This window comes from Sinocyclocheilus rhinocerous, unplaced genomic scaffold (genome assembly GCF_001515625.1).
Source record: "Sinocyclocheilus rhinocerous isolate Xijiao unplaced genomic scaffold, SAMN03320098_v1.1 scaffold799, whole genome shotgun sequence".
NCBI lineage: Eukaryota > Metazoa > Chordata > Actinopteri > Cypriniformes > Cyprinidae > Sinocyclocheilus > Sinocyclocheilus rhinocerous.
This window is the reverse complement of record NW_015636538.1, coordinates 565,865-585,892: the sequence shown is the minus strand read 5'-3', so window position 1 is coordinate 585,892 and position 20,028 is coordinate 565,865. Positions and strand designations below refer to the sequence as shown.

The window sequence follows — 20,028 nt, the reverse complement described above, 5'->3', positions numbered from 1 at the left end:
ATATCTCTATATATATATATATATTAACAATAATATCTGATTTAAAAAACTTTTAATGAAACTTATTTAATGAAAAAGCATGTCACGTATGGTATAACTCTACAAACATGTTTTGATGTTCATGACTCAAAAATCCATGATATTAAAAGTAACACTAATTAAATACAAATATTGTAAAATATGACTTGTTTTATCCCAACATACTTATGTTTAGTGTTGTTTTTATTATTATTTATATATTATTAATATTTAGAAGTTTTATAATATTTTCAGTTTTCATATAGACAAAATTTTGATTAGTTTTTGTTTTTAATATTTCTATTTAGTTTATTTTAGTTTTATTCAACAATATCAATGCTATTTGTCATTTGTTTATATGAATTGTTTATATGCTTGTGCAAATGCATAGGCATGTAAATTATTTTAATAATTCTTTGACAATGTAAAGCTTCTTTTACCAAACCTGTGCACATCACTGTGTATATGAAGAGGAATGTTGATGAATACTGTAACTGTGTTGTGGTTGAGCAGACTGGTAGTCATGAGGGAACTCTTTGCTCCTGGTTGCCATAACAACACTGTTGCCATAGATACATCTTGTCTGGATGTAGATGTGGGAGTGATTTTATTTATTTATATGTTTTATTTATATATAAATTCTAAGTGTCTAGTCTGTCTGAATGAGCAATGAAAGCATGACAAGGCTGGATAAAGGCAGAAGGAATGCGAGTTTTGAAGGAAGTTTCCCTTCATTTACACAGGCTGGAAACAGACTCTCTCATAGCTGTTGATTGGGTTTTATAGGCATAAAATGAGCCCTTCACAGAAACGTCTGTATCAGCACTCACTGCTCTTGCCTTAATGGATCATAACTCAACTTGTAGATTCATAATGGATGCTGGATGGTGTTTAAATAAGTGTAAGTGAGATAAAGCGATGGACGTCGAGGGCTGCAATCATGCACAAAGTACTGTACCTTTGCTGCAGGGAAATTTGAGCTGCTGTTTTTAAAAGCCTCTGTCTTTGTCTCACACTCTCTTTAGAAATGGCCGAAGCCCATCAGGCCGTGGCGTTTCAGTTCACTATCACTCCAGATGGGATCGACCTGCAGCTGTCCCATCAGGCCCTGAGACAGGTCTATCTGTCAGGCCTCCGCTCCTGGAAGAAACGCGTCACACGGCTGAAGGTAAACTAAACTTACATTATACATGCTAACAGCTTTAAAGGGGTCATATGATGCTGCTAAAAAGAACATTATTTTGTGTATTTGGTGTAATGAAATGATATATAGTCATTTTAAAATGTTTATTTAAATTTTAATTCATTTTTATATTTGATTATAAAAACAAACATGTATTTATTTAAAAATAAAATGCACAAATGAACAATAAAAGGCACAATAAAATCTTTATTACAAAAGCAATTTTCATTTTGATTTATTTTGTCTATTAAACAGTAAATTTTATACTTATTTTTGTTTAGTTAATACTGCATTTAATGTTGATAATGCATCTGATTGATTATAAACACATTTATTTATTTTAGTATAAAATTCACAACAAACAATGAAATGCACAATAAAATCTTTATTACAAAAGCAAATGTCATCTTGATTTTATTTCGTCACCTATTAAATCCATTCATTTTATACTTATTTTTGTTTATGTAATAGTGCATTTAATGTTAATGCATCTGTATACTTGATTATAAAATACACATTTATTTATTTTAGGATGAAATGCACAAATTAACAATAAAATACACAATAATTTATTTATTATAAAACCAAATAGCTCATTTTGATTTTATTTTGTCATCCACTAAATTTGTCTGTTTTATGTTTATTTTAATGTTTTTGTAATAGTGTGTTTAACTTTGATAATGCTTTTTTATTTTTGATTATGAAAACAAACTTTTATTTATATTAGAGTAAAATGCACAAACAAACAATAAACTGCACAATAAAATCTTTACAAAAGCAAATAGCTCATTTTGATTTTAATCTGCCTGTTTTATGTTTATTTTTGTAAGTTTTTGGACATTTAATAGTAGTGAATTTAACTTTGATAATACATTTTTATATTTGAATATGAAAGCAAACATTTTTTTTTCTATAGTAAAATGCACAAATGAACAATAACATGCACAATAAAATCTTTATTACAAAAGCAAATAGATCATTTTGATCATCTGTCGACTACTAAATCTGCCTGTTTTGTTTTTTGTGCATGTATAAGTTTTTAATGTCGATAATGCTTTTTTTTTTTTTATTCTAAAAACAAACATTTATTTATTTTACAACAAAATGCACAAATGAACAATAACATGCACAATAAAATCTTCGTCATCTGCTAAATCTGTCCATTTTCTGTTTATTTTTGTGCATAGTGTGTTAAAAGTCAATCATGCATTTTCTAATTGATTATAAAATGTATTTATTTTTAGAATAAAATACACAAATGAACACTAAAATGAGCAATATAGTCTCTATTACAAAAGCAAATAGCGCATTTTGATATTTTGTTTCCTTATTTTGAATGTTTATTGTCACATGTTCCCCAGCTGGATTTCGTAATGTGTCTTTTGTTTATTCTGGCGATCTTTCCTCATTTTTTCCCCTTGTGTTTGTTTATTCTTTCTCTTGTACAGAACAACGTGATCACTGGTGTGTATCCTGCCAGCCCGTCCTCATGGCTGTTTGTTGTCATCGCGATCTTGGCCACCATGTACACACGCTCAGACCCTTCCATGGGCCTCATCGCTAAAATCCAGGAACATCTGCCAGTCAGGTAATCGAGGTCACATTACCACAGGGAAATCTGATCCCTTGCTCTTTAAAGACAGAACTGGCAAAACAAATGAATTATCTGCAGTGTGAACCGCTTCAGTGACTCAAAGATACACGGAAACATTTGTCATCCTCTTATGTAACTCGCATTGAAACTTTGTAGAAGTATGGGGTTCCCACCCATGAACTTATGAACATGCCCGAAGAGGGTGTGTACCTTCACACACCTTGATTCAGTTGCTTTCAGACAAAAGCAGAAGAGCTATTCTACAAAACAGATGTTATTTTGTGTCCCTCATATGTGTGTAACAATGACTTTAATAATAAATAGCTGATGCTAACTTTGTGTGATTTAATAAAAAAAAAAATCTAAATATATTAACAATAATCCAGTCATTTTAATTGTTTTTTTGTGGCTACAAGGAGCCCTGTGTTTTAAAGTTTTTTTCATCTCTATTAGCATTTCCGATTAAAACATATTTGGAAACGACAGCTAGCATTAAGACATTATTCTTTGATCCATTCAAAAGTTTGGAGCAATATGTTTTTTTTGTTGTTTTTTTTGGTTAAAGAAATTAATAGTAATTTAGCAAAGATTCATTAAATTGATGAAAAGTGACCATAAAGACATTTATAATGTTACAAAAGATTTCTGTTTAAAATAAATGTCCTTTTGAACTTTCTAGTCATCAGAAAGCAACTGTTTTCAGCATTGATAATAATAAATGTTTGTTGAGCAGTAAATCAGCGTATTAGAATGATTTCTGAAGAATCTTGTTACACTGAAGGCTGGAGTAATTATGCTGAAAATACAGCTTTACATCACAGGAATAAATTACATTTTAAAATATATTACAATAAAAAAAGTTATTTTAAATGGTAATAATATTTTAGAATATTACTGCTTTTACTGTATTTTTTTTTTTATCAAATAAATGCAGCCTTGGTGAACATAAGAAACTTATTTCAAAAATGTGTAAAAGAAAATCTATCCCAGGCTTTTGAATAGCAATGAGTAATTATGCTGAAAATACAGCTTTACATCACAGGAATAAATTACATTTTAAAATATATTACAATAAAAAAAGTTATTTTAAATGGTAATAATATTTTAGAATATTACTGCTTTTACTGTATTTTTTTTTTATCAAATAAATGCAGCCTTGGTGAACATAAGAAACTTATTTCAAAAATGTGTAAAAAAAAATCTATCCCAGGCTTTTGAATAGCAATGTACATATTTATTTATTTATTTTTTAATTTTAAAAAGAATTGTAGTTGTGTCTCCAGTCTATGCGTCAAAGCTATAATGTTTTCCCTTTTTAAAATAACGATTTACTCTTTAAAAAAAAAAACTGTCATATTGATAATATCATACTTTCAAGAAGAGAACTTATGGACAGGACACTTTGTTTGTCAGTAGAGGACGATCTTAAAATATCTGATCTGATTTTGCATAATAAACAAAATTAATCATCTAAAAGCTCACTGAAAGTGATAATGCAACACTTAAATACATAATTTGTCTGATAGGATATTTACAGTCTTTCAAAAATGTGCTTAAAAAATTACCTTATCAGACTGCACCTGTTTTCATAGAGTGTCCCAACAACTAATAAAACATTAATTACAGTATTGCATACAGCAGTGTAATATTGTGTCTCTTTGTCTGTAGTGATTCTTTGAGCATTCAGTGTCGGACGGTGGTTTCTGCCGTGTTGTTCAGCACTCTGCTCTGGTTCTCGCTGATCTTCACCATGAGGCTTTGCCTGAAGCAGTTACTGTCGTATCACGGCTGGATGTTTGAACAACATGGGAAAGTGTCCAACACCACCAAAATCTGGGCGGTTAGTACAGTCATACTACCAGACACACCTAACCTACAATCACCCAACCTGTAACGGTAAATAAGGGTGAAGTTTGTACTTTTGCAGCTTTGGTGGAGTCAGTGTTGTTGTGCCGGGCTTTGAGGGAACCATCCTACAAATAATTTACATGTGCATAATTGTCAATGCATATTGAACTGGATAGGAGAGTATTTTAACATCAAAATCACACACTTTACCTTCAAATATGCTTGTTTTCAGGCCATGGTCCGGATCTTCTCCGGCAGACAGCCTCTATTGTACAGTTACCAAGGATCTTTGCCCAACCTGCCTGTTCCAGCAGTGAAGGACACTGTTAAGAGGGTGAGATCATTATGTCATCATCATCACCAAAATATATCACTAAACCACTCTATATGGGAAAAAATGTTATTTATTAACGTTCTCTCCTACTTATAGTACCTGGAGTCTGCGCGTCCATTGATGAGTGATTCTGAATACGAGAGGATGACGACTCTGGCCAAGGAGTTTGAGAGCAGTCTGGGAAACCGCCTGCAGTGGTACCTCAAACTGAAAGCCATGTGGGCATCCAACTATGTGAGAGCAAACAGCAAACCATACACATACTTCACACAATACCTGTCAATCGTCTAATGCAACCTTAAAAATGCTTCCCTAATTTGACATTAAACATTCAGTTTGGCTCTGATACATAAAGAAAATATTGGAAGGAATTGGATTTTATCCAACAGGAACTGATTGGATCGTTAAAAAAAAGTGGGCATTGCTACCAAAATAAAGGGGATTGAGGAGAGAGGTTAAAAGTAAGAAGGATCTGTGAATTTTTTTTAATTTTATTTTGATGAAAGGTTATGAAAACAAACATTTTTATTTTATTTAGAATACATTGTGTGCTAATAAGCAGAGATGAGGAATGTAATTTTTATTATTTATTACATATTAGGTATAATATGAGCATTACATACCATTACCATTATTAAATATTAATTTTAATATGGGCATTACATACGAAATGAAAGGTTCTGGAAAGGATTTGTGACATCAGTTGAAAATCCAAGTCCTTCACAGAACAGTTGCGTTTTAATTACGTTTTGATGAAAGATTGCAAAAACAAACATTTATATTTAATTTAGAATAAATATGTTAATTAGCAGAAACAAGGAATCTAATATCTAAAATTGATCAAATATTACGTTTAATATAGGCGTTACATACCAAATTAAAGGTGATATGAGGAGAGGATGGAATGGAATTACATTTATATTATATTTAGAATAAATCGTGCCCTAATAAACCGAGACAAGGAATTAAATATTTATTCAATATTAAGTTTAAATGGGTATTACATAACAAAAAAAAAGAATAAATAGTGTGCTAATAAGTCGAGGAATTTAATATTTCATGTAACACTTAAATAAATATTATGATTTTATATTAATTTTAATGTAATTTAATATTAAAATGAATATTATATTTCATATTAATTTAATAAGATGGCAAATAGGGTCAATATTAATTTCATGTTGACCTGAAAATCATATTTTGCTAGTGGGTTTGAACTGTAGGATGGTAAAAAGATTTCCTAACCATTTTATTTATTTATTTTTTTTACATTTTTTCTTGTGTCTGCATCTTCAGGTCAGTGATTGGTGGGAGGAGTATGTCTACCTGAGGGGGCGTGGCCCACTCATGGTCAATAGCAACTACTATGGAATGGTACGGCTCACAGATGCATAAACAAGCAGGAAGTTCTAAAGTGATATTTTTATATTCAAGCCTCTTGAGTCCTTCTCTTTCATCTTCAGGACTTCCTCTACGTGACGCCTACACCGATTCAAGCCGCGAGAGCAGGAAACACACTGCATGCCTGTCTTTTGTACCGCAGGAAACTCAACAGAGAGGAAATCAAACCTGTGAGTCCACATTACAGCGCTGACAGATGCTATTGGGGGTGGGGGGTGAAACTCTCGTCGCCCCGAGCGATGACAGAGATTGATTGCAGAGCTGTTTTTAGCTGTGCATTGAACTTTGTTAGGTTATGGATGGTTGATGGAGACTGTGTGTGTGAATAGGGAAGACCCGCAGGGCTGTGTGTATTGAGTCGGTGTTTTGCATATTTGCATTAAAGAGAACATAACGGGAAAACATTACTACTTTAAAAGTATAGTGTGCTTTGTATATGTAATGTTATACACCATAAAACGTCCTCATGAGTTCAGTTTGATTCTTCAAGACAACTAAACTCGAGTCCCATTTGCATACAGTATTAAGCAGTTTAGCATATTACATGCATTTATATATCATCATATTAGCAATTTGGCCCATTTTGATGATCAAGCTTTTAAACTATGCCACGTGGAGTTTAGATATTAATAACAGGTCATTTACATATCTTAAAGTTACAGTAGTAATAACAGCATTCTTAAAGGAGTAGTCCAAACAAAAAAATTGTAGTAAGAATGAATATTGTTTTTTAATAATATTTTTGGTTGGACTGTCCCTTTAATTGCGGGTGAAAAAAATAGTTGAGGGTGGAAAATAGTTATTAGAACTACATTTTGGTTACCTTGACTAACAGTGCAACTCTGTCTTTTAGAGTCGTGTGCCAGTTTTAAATGTTCCTTTGTGTGCCGCTCAGTGTGAGAGGATCTTCAACACCACACGCATTCCAGGAGAAGAGACGGGTAAGGCAAGAATTTTTTTTTTTTTTATGGTTTTGAAAGAAGTCTCTTATGTTTACCCAGGCTGCATTTGTTTGTTTAAAAATACTGTAAAAATAGCAATATTGAGAAATATTATTAAAATTTTAAATAACTGTTGTTTATTTGAATATGTTAAAATGTAATTTATTCCTGTGATGTAAAGCTGAATTTTCAGCATCATTTCTCCAGTCTTCAGTGTCACATGATCCTTCAGAAATCATTCTAATATGCTGATTTGCTGCTCAAGATACATATCTTACTATCAATGTTAAAAACAATTGTGCTGCTTCATATTTCTGCGGAGACAGTGATACATTTTTTCAGGATTCTTTGATGAATAGAAAGTTTAAAAGAACAGCATTTATTTCAAATAGAATTCTTTTATAACATTATGACTGTCTTTCCTCTCACTGATCAATTGAATGCATACTTGATGAATGACAGATGGATAGATAGATAGATTGATTTGAAGTGGATCAAAAAAGTTCATCAAAGTTTTCCTAAGACAAGAACGCATTGGTTTTAGGACAACTTTGATGAAAGGTTTTGATCCACTTCAAATGTTGACTAGTGTATATAAACAAACAAATGTATAGAAAAAATACATCTTATATGTATTCTCCTATATATTTGTGTGTGTGTGTATATGTGTGTATGAATATATATATACCGTTTATTTGTTCTTCCCTTTAATAATCTCTTTAAACTGACAGTTTCTTCAAAATGTTCATTTTTCAGTCTTCCTCTACCCCATTTCCTCATACTTTCTAGGATGAAAAGATATTTGACTTTAGTCTTTTCCTGGAAGTGTCACAAGTACAAACACGTCTTACTGTATAAACTTACACAGACAAACACACACACACCCTGGACAGACCTGGTTTGTACCGCACACACAGACTGACCCAGATACACAAACCCACTCAGATGTGTCCTCCTCTCTGAGAATCTTCTAATTAATTGTTGGCATCATTTGCTGATGCTTGAAAAGCACATAATACACAAAGCATGAGTGCGAACGGTGAGAATTGGCGTGCATTTACTAGTTTTCTGTGTGTATTTAGATTCCCTGATCCACTGGCAGGACAGCGAGTATGTGGCGGTGTTCCACCGTGGCCGTTATTTCCGCCTGTGGCTGTACCACGCCGGCCGCATGCTGTCTCCCAGAGAGATCGAGCAACAGATTCAGCGTATAATGGACGACCCGTCACCCCCAGTGCCCGGAGAGGCCAAACTCGCGGCCCTGACGGCAGGAGACAGGTAAGCGCGTTTACATGCACGTTCTTAAGCCGATTATGCTTAATAAGCCAAAAACGCACTTGGTCATGTAAACGCAGCTTACTTGCGTTGTCAGGTTTCTGATGTGCATGTAAACGTGCTCAATGTCTGCTGACACACTTTAAAGGGTTCATTTGGCACAAAACAAACATGCATGTGTTCTATATGTAAAGAAATGTTAAATAAAGCTTTTGTGGAAGTAGGCCAAGATACATTGAATGTAAATAAACAATACCGATTATGCTTAATAAGCCAAAAACGCACTTGGTCATGTAAACGCAGCTTACTTGCGTTGTCAGGTTTCTGATGTGCATGTAAACGTGGAAAACTGGCTATTTTAATAAGCTGATATTTGTGAGTTATCAGCTTACTGGTGTGCATGTAAACATGCTCAATGTCTGCTGACACACTTTAAAGGGTTCATTTGACACAAAACAAACATGCATGTGTTCTATATGTAAAGAAATGTTAAATAAAGCTTTTGTGGAAGTAGGCCAAGATACATTGAATGTAAATAAACAACAAGACAATTTTAAAGGAGTTTAAATTTGGTTTATTTATTTATCAGTTGTGTTTTCCAAAGCAGCATCTCTGTTATTATTGCTCATATTTGTTGTTACTGTTTTAAACAAACCCGTAACCCTAGTATTAATATTCACAGGTTTTGATTATTAATATTTATTAATAGTACAGGTTTTAATTATTATGTGTGTGTGTATGTATATACAGTATGTATAAAATATGTTAATATATTAAACAAAAATGTGATGTATTTTAGTATCATTGAGAGACTGTTTTTCTTGTAGATTAGATTTTATTTTGTATTTTCAGTTTTCATTTTAATTTTAGTAAGTTTTAGTCATTTAGTTGTGTTTTTGTCTTTTTATTAGTTATTGGGTTTTTAAATTGTTTATTGTTTATTCATTTTTGTTTTAACTATTTTAGTACATCAATTTAAACTTTAAAGTTTCAGTATTTCACATGCATTTATATTAAGAATCTTTCTTGATATAAATCTGTATATTATGTAAACCCTCCCTAGATTACTTTTTCAAATTCTTGCTACGAATGCTCAGATGTTTTGAACTTCATTTCCCAGAATCCCTTGGGCTCAGGCCAGAAAAGAGTTCTTCAGCTCAGGAGTGAATAAGAGATCTCTGGACTGCATTGAGAAAGCCGCGTTCTTCGTTGCCCTGGACGACGATGAGCAAGGCATGAGGGGAGATGATCCTGCTGGCAATTTGGATCGCTATGCCAAGTCCCTTCTGCACGGCAAATGCTACGACAGGTGAGATGCTTTTCAATCCAAATTTGTCCATCAGTTACGTTTTTAAATATGCTAAATGTTGTCTTAGCTTAATTGTTAATAGAATAAATAGTCTCTTACACAGCCAGACATGGTAGCCTTTGTCTTTGCTATGGCAGTGTTTTGCACTGTGTTTGTGTTCCAGGTGGTTTGATAAGTCGTTCACTGTGGTGGTGTATAAGAATGGGAAGAACGGCCTCAATGCTGAACACTCCTGGGCAGACGGACCTATAATGGCTCACGTGTGGGAGGTGAGGGACAGAATGAGAGAAAAAGAGAGTATTGTTTAGACAATACAGAAATGAATGAGTATAATATCAGATAAGCTAAATAATGATGCTTGTCGTTCAAAGGACTCTTTCTTGTCTTAAGCGTAAGATGTCATAATCTGGTTTGAATTAAATCATTCTTACATAATAGGGATACAATGACAACACTAATCGGATGGTTATTTTGTTATTGTTATGGCTGATATTAAAATTCTGTTCTATTTTGTATTTTAAAAAAAAAGTAAAATCTAAATTGATCATTTTACATCCTGTAAGTGAAATTAGGCATCACAACATTATAATGTACAGTATAAAAATTGATATTAATTTAGAATTTTGCTAAAGACTACATTTAACGACATTATAAACGTATTCATGATTTTTTAAGTTTTACAAGAGTTTTAGAGGATGGTAAAGGTAATTAAATGTAAAAAATAAAGGGAACTAAAATGCATTATCAACCCATTTTTTAATTAAAAAAATTATATTAAATATTTTGAATTGGCTTTTATTTTTATATGTTCAGTTTTCTTTAGTTTTAGTAAATGTATGTGCTTCTGTCCATTTTTTTATTAGTTTTTTAAAAATCGTTCTCTTTAGGTTTTTAATTTTAGTAATTTACTTTCTTTCAGTAATTTTCCAAGGCAACATTTCAAATTTGTTTATGTTTTTAAGTTATTTAATTTTTATTTTATTTAATCTTAAGTTCCATTAAATATTTTAATAGTTTTAGTTAATAATACTAACACTGCAATCTGTTTGGTTAGACTAGCCCTTTAAGCTTGTATAAACTGTTCATTATTCTTTTGCTGACTTGCATTGTTATTCAGTAAATGCAATCTAGTTGTCGTTGTTATTATGTTTTCTAATACCGCGGTCTCTCTTTCTCTCTAAGTATGTGATGACTACCGATAGTTTCCAGCTGGGTTATACTGAAGAAGGTCACTGTAAAGGAGACGTGGCCTCCTCCCTGCCTCCACCTACTAGACTAACCTGGGACATACCTGCAGAGGTACAAACACACCGTCACACCTTCTCATGTTTACAGACATGAGTATACAGTGGAGTATACATTATAAAATAATGGAGACACTGAATAATTCATCTTCCTGTATGTGTATTTAGTGTCAGGAGCGTATCGAACGCTCTCTCACTGTGGCACAGGCTCTAGCCGATGACGTCGACTTTCATGTGTTGCCAATACAAGAGTTTGGCAAGGGCGCCATCAAAAAGTGTAAAATCAGCCCGGATGCCTACATTCAGATTGCGCTACAGTTGGCTTATTATAGGGTAAGATTGAACCCACGTAACACACAAAACCACATGTAGTGTACTGAAGTCAGTTCTCCTCAACTTCACACTAACAGAATGTAGAGAATCACATTAATTATGAATATGTTCCACTAACGCTTCACAAACACTGTGGCACAATACGTTTTGTTTTAATTTTTTAACCCTAGATAATTTTTTTATTGTTTAAGGTAGTGATCTTGACTATTACTTACACATACGACTTTTATTAATTATTACAATATGATATTTATATTATATATTAAAATAAATATTAAAACATAATGTTAAAACGTGTGTTACAACATACAATGTGTTAAAACGTGTTGGATACATTAAAGATGTTAGAAACATGCTAGAAGCAACATGATAGCAACCTGCTAACAATGTGTTAAAACATGTTAGAAGCTTACTAAACTTGCTAAAAAAAGTGTAAAAAATTTTAAACATGCTAGAAACATGTTAAACATGTTAGAAGCATGTTACAAGGTTAGCAACATGCTAACATTTGGTTAAAACATGTTAGAAGTAGGAATGCACCGAAATGAAAATTCTTGGCCGAAACCGAACAAAATGAAACACTGGGCCGAGGGCCGAATACCAAACACTTTTTTTTTTTTTTTGCGTTTTTTTTTTTCATGTATTTTTCAAAAATGTTTTCCACCATTGCATAAATAGCCAAAATGTGCTTTTTTTTTACTGTTTTGTCTTGCTTTTCAAAGAAAAAAAACTATTACAAAACAATTTAAAAATATTTATTTAACACTGAACATTTTTTTTTACATTCTAGCAGACATTATACCAACAAAGCACAATTTAACTTAAAGTGAATAAGTTATTAAAATAATATTTTTTGGCCATTTGAGACCCCTTCTTGAATCAGGCATGTATTTTTACTGTACGAATAAATGCAGCCTTGCTGAGCAGAAGAGACTTTTAAAACATAAGAAAATATTACAGATCCCAATTTGAACACTATGTGTGAATATTATAATAAATGTATATTCTTACTTTTTTATTTTATTTTACCGAACAACAGTAAAATTACCATTAACATTTATGAACCTTGATGGAGTTCTTGCTTTTTCTCAGCTTTTTTGGCGGAAACCTGCAGGAAGACCTCAGTGCTTCTTTTTGTTGACAACAGCAGATTTATAAATGATTCTCATTACGAATTTGGGAAGATGTTTGTCACGTATCACACTGTCACATGCCTTGTAAAAAATCATAAAAATGTTACGTAGCAACTGACTAGTAACACTGTTTCAGTGCAGATTTTCCTCGCGCTTTGGACTTTGAACCCTGGCTAACGAGCTCGTGCAGCGCTGTTTGAATCGTTTGAATGCATGCAATTCGTGCATGTATTAGAAAACATAACGTTCTGCAGTTTATTTACTAATTGTTTAAAGGGGTCATATGATGCGATTTCAATTTTTCCTTTCTCTTTGGAGTGTTACAAGCTCTTGGTGCATAAAGAAAATCTGTAAAGTTGCAAAGACTAAAGTCTCAAATCCAAAGAGATATTCTTTATAAAAGTTCAGAGTCAGCCACACCAACCTAAAACGGCTCGTTCTAACACGCCCACACATTTCTACCTCACTATGTGGGAAGATTTGCATAACGCCGCCCAAATGTTCACGCAAAAAAAGAAGGCGTAACTTTTATTCTCGATTTACATTTAGTCATTTAGCAGACGCTTTTATCCAAAGCGACTTACAAATGAGGACAATAAAAGTAGTCAAAACTAACAAAAGGGCAACAATATATAAGTGCAAATGACAAGTCTCTGTTAGCCTAACGCAGTACACATAGCAAGGTATTTGTTTTTGAAGGAGTTATGGTTGATGAGCCTAACTGGATGGTGAAATTTTGATAAAGTGATTGGTTTGTTGAAACCACAAGCAGTTCTGTCTTAGCCAGGTTGAGTTGAAGGTGATGGTCCGTCATCCAACAAGAAATGTCTGTTAGACATGCTGAGATGCGAGCAGCTATCGTCGGATCATCAGGATGGAATGAGATTAAATGTTTGCTGCATTATAAAGAGTGCAGGCCTCTCACTCTACACTGGTTGCTATTTGATCGCATCACGTCATTGTTCGCTACAATTTATTTGGTCTTTTCGCTTATTCGCTTATTTCGCTATTTTCGGCTGAATAATTTCGGTTGCCGAACATTCGGTGCATCCCTAGTTAGAAGCTTATTAAACTTGTAAAAAATTGTGTAAAATAAATGTTGAAACATGCTAAACATGTTAGAAGCATGGTAAACATGTTGCCAATTTGTTAACAATGTTAAAACATATTAACACGTTAAAATATTTTATTTTAAAATTTGTTAGTAACATGTTAAAACATGCTATTAGTATGTTAAAACATTTAAGCAGTGTTCTAAAACATGCTAGCAATGTTCAAACATGCCAGCAACATGCTAAGACAAGTTAACTACATGAAATATGCTATCAATTGCTTAGCAACACACTAACAATTATCCAAACCCTTAGCAACCACCCAGGACACCTTAGCAATGCCCTTGTAGCTACACAAAAGGCCCTAGTAACCACAATTTTTTAAAATCTAGTTATATTGTATTCAAATATAAACTTGACTGAATAATTGATAAAACAATAATATTATTTTCGTTGTTGTTCCTTCCCCACATCCAGAATCGAGGCACGTTCTCTCTGACCTACGAAGCGTCTATGACCCGTTTATTCCGCGAGGGCCGGACCGAGACGGTGCGTTCCTGCACCAGCGAGAGCTGCGCTTTCATCAGAGCTCTGGAGGGGGGAGAGGTAACCAATCCACTAATATATCAACATATTGATAGGGTGTGTGTGTGTTCACTGCTGTGTGTGTGCACTTAGGATGGGATAAATGCAGAGCACTAATTCCCAGTATGGGTAACCATACTTGGCCACTTACTTAAGGACAACTACATGCTCTGATTTTGTAGTGACATAAACATTTGTTAAATGCTGTTAAATTTAATTGCCTTGAGTGACGCAGGTTGTGATGATAGCCATAAAAAATGCATTCAAATGCTGTAATTACTGTAATTTTCCCAATTTAATGCAATAATTAAAGTAGTTTTATTGTGCGTTTGATTACATTATTTCACACTGTATTGCTACATTGTGAATCGTTTATGAACAATTAATTCACAAATCAAGTACAAATTCAAACACGAGTGCATATTTAAACATCTCTCTCTCTGTGTCTGTAGAGTAAGGAAGTGTGTCGGCGTCTCTTTCGCACGGCATCTGAGAAACACCAGCAACTGTACAGGATGGCAATGACAGGAGGAGGAATAGACAGACACCTCTTCTGCCTCTACCTTGTGTCCAAATACCTGGGAGAGGAGTCGCCTTTCCTCAAAGAGGTGTGCAACACACAGTTACTATGTATCTGCCGAACAAGGAAGTTTAAGTGATTTTTGCTTCCTTGCAAATGCCCTTGCATGTGTGTCATAAGTGAAAGAAACAATTGCGCAAAGAAAATTTCCTCATATTTTCCCACATGTAGAACTTTTTTTTTCTGCATTCATGACAGTTCTCATTACCATTATACAAAAAAAAAATCTCATTCTTGCTACTGAAATAATACCTAAATAATAACATATTTATGCAAATAAGAAAAAAATATTTTGTAATATTAAATTTGTGTGTGTGTGTTTTCTTCAGGTGCTTTCAGAAACGTGGCGTCTGTCCACCAGTCAGACTCCTCTTCAGCAGGTGGAGCTGTTTGATTTCGTTAACCACCCAGAGTACACCACCTGCGGTGGAGGATTTGGCCCGGTCAGAAATATTCATGCAAATTCACAAATTTTTTCTTTTGTGTGCATTTCATTTATTTTCATTTGTGTGCTCTTGACAGGTTGCAGATGATGGTTACGGCGTGTCTTACATCATCGTCGGAGAAAACATGATCAACCTGCACATTTCCTGCAAACACTCTTGTCCTCAGACTGTTAGTACTTTTTTTCATTACCAGTTTCCTGAAACTACAGAAAAGGGAAAAATAGAGACTAGTAAACTTATTGACAAAATGTCTTTATTGAAGTTGGTTAGGATCTAAACTAAAATTAAAACCATTAAAAAAAAATTTTGTGGTAGTTGAAATAAAGGTGAAAAATAAAATATAAATACTTTATGATAAACTTAAAAAGCTTAAATGAAAATTAGAACTATTGCCTTGGCAGATTACTGATATAGAATAAAGGTGAAGTACAAAAATTGTTACATGTAACAAAATGACTAAATCTTAAACTGAAAAAATAAAAATAAAAGCTCATAAAATATGAATAAATATTATAATATTATATAAATATAATAAACTGAACACTGATAGAAGCTAAGAAAAAGACTAATTGCATGGTGTATTTAAATATTACAATGAACTGTACAAATTACAAACTTAAAATTAAAACTGAATTTAAAATAAATGGTAATATATAAAAATACTAAAAATTAAATTAAAAGCTAAAAAGCTAAAAATAAAAGATTATTCAAAATGTAAATACAAACTATAATAGTATATAAATAATGCAAAAATAACACTGGTTAGGACAAAAACTAAAATGTAAATCCTGTCATCATTTACTCACCCTCAAGTTGTTCCAAAGATGTTCTTCTGTTTAATTGAAAAAAAAAAAAAATCCAGTTGCGGGTAGCCATTGACTTTCATAGTATTTTGTTCCATACGTTTAAAGTCAATGGCTACCAGCAGCTGCTTGGTTACCGGCATTGTTCAAAAAATATGTATGAATAAAGAAATAAAATAAAAAACAATGAATAATGAAATATCCCTTAATAGCAAATATAACATTTATGGATTTCTTTATGATGCTACACCTTGTTATGGCAGTGTTTAATGAAAATTATGCTAATTTGTTTCTAATATTCTTTCTGAATTGCAGGATTCTCACAAGTTTGGAGCTGATATCAAGAAGGCTTTGGAGGATCTTCTGGAGCTGTTGTCACCAGAGAAACCAGACCCGTCCAAAGCTGAGCAGAACCACTCGAAGAAAAGCAAAAAAGACCTGTAGAGGTAGAACAGATCGCCCATGACGGTCAGAAGACATGAGGTTGCATAGAACTAGGAAATAGCGTGTTTGCGTGTGTGTTCGTTTGAATGCATGTTTGTCATTACATACAAACATGCATCCATACATTCCTTGATTGTTGTACAAATCGATGCCATGAAGCCATGAACAACATGATGTAAAAATGGTGGAAGCTGCTTCGTCTAAAAAAGTATTAGTTTAATAAAATGTATAAAAGAGCATTAAAAGCAAGAGATAGTTTGATAGCGGAAAGCCTTTCGTGTTTTCCAGAAGGACCAGTCCATTTAGATTTAATTTGGTCCTCATTTTTAAATATAATGAAGAATCAAACTGATTAGCGTGCATCACCACCAGGGTGATGGGAGTCTAATGGTTAATGATCTGACCAGTTAGTGCAGTGATCCTCAAATCTGGCTAGGTTCATTAAAAGTAAGCTTGACCGATGATCTCAGTTATGCATCACCTCTGTACCTTCTGATGAAGCCACTTCACTGCTCTTACAGTACCATAAATCACATCCAAATAGAAACTCCCGATCTGAACTGGATATTTTGAGGTGTAAGAATAACTTGACTTGTGTCATTTTACTTGAATCCCAGAGCAGAAGTATATTTAAGATTTCAGTGACTAATGACTCAGAATATTACATGTGACTGCAGTTTTAATGTGATTGTCCAGATATATTGATGTGTTGATCTCACTATTAAGTCTATTAATTTTAACTGTTTTTTTATGTACTTTCTTTTTTACACAAGGTCAAGTTGAGATAAAAGAACTATTCACAATTTATTTAACAAGGTTGAATATGTCTAATAGGTCAAAAGAATTACGCCACAACACATTTCTGTTAATATCTCAGGTGTTTCGAATGCACGATTTAACTTCAAAAATAAATCAAGGCCAGTTATTTGCACATAGTTTCTGTTTACTTGTACCCATAGAGACGTCTCCTTAACAAAGCTAAGTGTACAGTACGAAATCTGATATGATTTTAATTCTAAATGGTGTACTTCTAATTAAATAATATGGTTAACCTTCAATTGAACTGATTAAATTCCATTAGGATGCTTTCAAAGCTAAATGTGGTCATGATTATTATGTATTTAATAATAATTACAAACCATTTATACCAATCTTCTATTTTCAAAAAAGTAGGAAACTTAAGAATGTGATTTAAAGGAAAACTTCAGTCAAAAATGAAGATTTTCGGAGAATTTACAGGCCATCCAAGATGTAGATGAGTTTGTTTCTTCATCGGATTCTGAGAAATTTAGCATTGCATTACTTGCTTGGTTCCCACTGCAGTGAATGGGTGCCGTCAGAATGAGAGTCCAAACAGCTCAATAATCCTGGAGTATTCAACAAGACTGCAAAAGTTGTGTGTTTGTAATGAACAAACTGATCATGTTTTTATCTTCAAACAGTTGCTTCCGGCTAAAATATGAGTCCATAATTTCTCCAGTTAAAAAATGAATTCCATCAGAATCAGGAGAGATATGCACAGATCATTTAGAGTTTACAAGAAAAAAACTGTTCTAAATAAATATGTTGTTGTATTTTGACCTAAAGGGATGATTTAAAGTTAAAATGCCTTATTGCTGGATTTGTTTCTTACAAACATGCAACTTTTCGCTGTACAAGTCATTAATTGATGTTACTGACAGAATAATTAAAAGAAAACATCAGGTATGATAATATGAATAAATAGACCGATTATAGTCAAGATGCAGGACATATTTCTATAACTATACTACTATAACCACTATATGATTGAACACAATTGTTGCATTAGAACATATAACACCAAAAGCTATTATATTTGTGAAGGACATGAAGATGGTGACTGGTTTTACAGCTAAATGAATAATATACGCTCACCAACATCAAACATGTACAATCACTATACAGTCAGCATTAATGTGGTATTTCACTAGGATGTGTTGTTGCTGAAGGCCCTTTTGCTTCACTTGGCCGGACTGAGAGCAAGGGCGTCTAAACTTCCTTGTAGTTTTTCTGTTTTGTCTTTGCAATCCGTTGGCAGCTCTACTCTTTATTATCTCTGTTACGCCCTCATATTTGGCATTTTAAACAATATAAGTTGCCTTTCAAGTGCACGAGATCTCGTTTGCACAACTAGGTATGGTCATTGTGGAAATATTGATATATATATATATATATATATATATATACTTCAAAAAGGTGGTTTTACAGCTAAATGAATAATATACGCTCACCAACATCAAACATGTACAATCACTATACAGTCAGCATTAATGTGGTATTTCACTAGGATGTGTTGTTGCTGAAGGCCCTTTTGCTTCACTTGGCCGGACTGAGAGCAAGGGCGTCTAAACTTCCTTGTAGTTTTTCTGTTTTGTCTTTGCAATCCGTTGGCAGCTCTACTCTTTATTATCTCTGTTACGCCCTCATATTTGGCATTTTAAACAATATAAGTTGCCTTTCAAGTGCACGAGATCTCGTTTGCACAACTAAGTATGGTCATTGTGGAAATATTGATATATATATATACTTCAAGAAGGTCTTGTCTTTTTTTCCTGTACTGCCTAACACTGCTTACACTCTCACTTGAGTTTAAACCTTACTGAAGAATTGTATTATTATTATTATTATTGTCACTATTCTAATGATTAACTTGAAACGGAAAACAGTAGCAATGCAAGTGTTTGTGTAGTGCTGGTATTAGTCTGGAGCGGCAGTGTTTTACCTCATCTATCTGATGAATGTTGAATCATCCAGCGCTCAATCTCTGTTTTCTCCCGGGCCAGTACTGTATTCTGTATCTGCCTGACTCTTCCTCTGTACACCGCAGAGCTTTACACTTTCTCTCTTACTCTGGCAATCTGTCATTCCTTGACATTTTGTATGTGAATGAAAAGGAAGAGACAACAGATCACTTTTTTAAATTAAAATTGTTCAAGCACACAAGTGTTTGTAGTTTTTTTTTTTTTGGTTGTTTGTTTTATTATAAACGGCACGATAATTTGGGTTTGCTCATCTCAGTGGATCAACATTAAGGGCTAAATGTTGTTTTTTTGTATTTCATTTATCTTGGCCAAAGAAATGTAGTCAGACAGGTAGTAAGATTTTTAAAATTATCTATTAAAAAAAAAAACTATAGTTTCATAATTTTTTAATATTCTGCTGTTACTGCTGGATGTTGCTCAGGTTCAGTGTGAATTTGAGAATCAGGTGGATCATTCTGTCTTCTGTTATGAGACTGTCTGTGGATTGACAATTCAGTAAAGAGCTCCCTCTACTGGAAAGACATTCAATCAAGCCAGTGCATTCACTCAAGAAATCTCCTGAGCCGTCCGAGTGAAACATGGCCAGAGAAAGGTAAATCATGATGTAAATGTTATTTACATCATATACAATATATATTTCTGGTACAAACATACAGGTGCAGCATGGGCCACACAACAACAACTATCCTCGAAGCTACATATAGATGTGCTGGAAGTGAAAA

The 20,028-nt window shown here is 33.3% G+C and overlaps 1 protein-coding gene across 2 annotated transcripts in view; it reads left to right on the top strand.

Moving 5' to 3' along the window:
- Window positions 1-17,825, top strand: part of LOC107747872 (carnitine O-palmitoyltransferase 1, liver isoform-like) — an 18,972-nt gene extending 1,147 nt beyond the window's left edge. For both annotated transcript variants that reach the window (XM_016562492.1, XM_016562491.1), the window contains exons 3-20: window positions 1,044-1,186; window positions 2,650-2,789; window positions 4,464-4,635; window positions 4,876-4,977; window positions 5,074-5,211; window positions 6,274-6,351; window positions 6,441-6,548; window positions 7,232-7,319; window positions 8,402-8,597; window positions 9,715-9,903; window positions 10,067-10,172; window positions 11,086-11,202; window positions 11,316-11,480; window positions 14,143-14,271; window positions 14,703-14,858; window positions 15,160-15,273; window positions 15,353-15,445; window positions 16,395-17,825. In XM_016562492.1, the coding sequence (XP_016417978.1) occupies window positions 1,046-1,186; window positions 2,650-2,789; window positions 4,464-4,635; window positions 4,876-4,977; window positions 5,074-5,211; window positions 6,274-6,351; window positions 6,441-6,548; window positions 7,232-7,319; window positions 8,402-8,597; window positions 9,715-9,903; window positions 10,067-10,172; window positions 11,086-11,202; window positions 11,316-11,480; window positions 14,143-14,271; window positions 14,703-14,858; window positions 15,160-15,273; window positions 15,353-15,445; window positions 16,395-16,523 (2,361 nt within the window). In that variant the 5' untranslated portion in view covers window positions 1,044-1,045 and the 3' untranslated portion in view covers window positions 16,524-17,825. The remainder of the gene's footprint in view (window positions 1-1,043; window positions 1,187-2,649; window positions 2,790-4,463; window positions 4,636-4,875; window positions 4,978-5,073; window positions 5,212-6,273; window positions 6,352-6,440; window positions 6,549-7,231; window positions 7,320-8,401; window positions 8,598-9,714; window positions 9,904-10,066; window positions 10,173-11,085; window positions 11,203-11,315; window positions 11,481-14,142; window positions 14,272-14,702; window positions 14,859-15,159; window positions 15,274-15,352; window positions 15,446-16,394) is intronic.
- The last annotated feature ends 2,203 nt before the right edge of the window (window positions 17,826-20,028 follow it).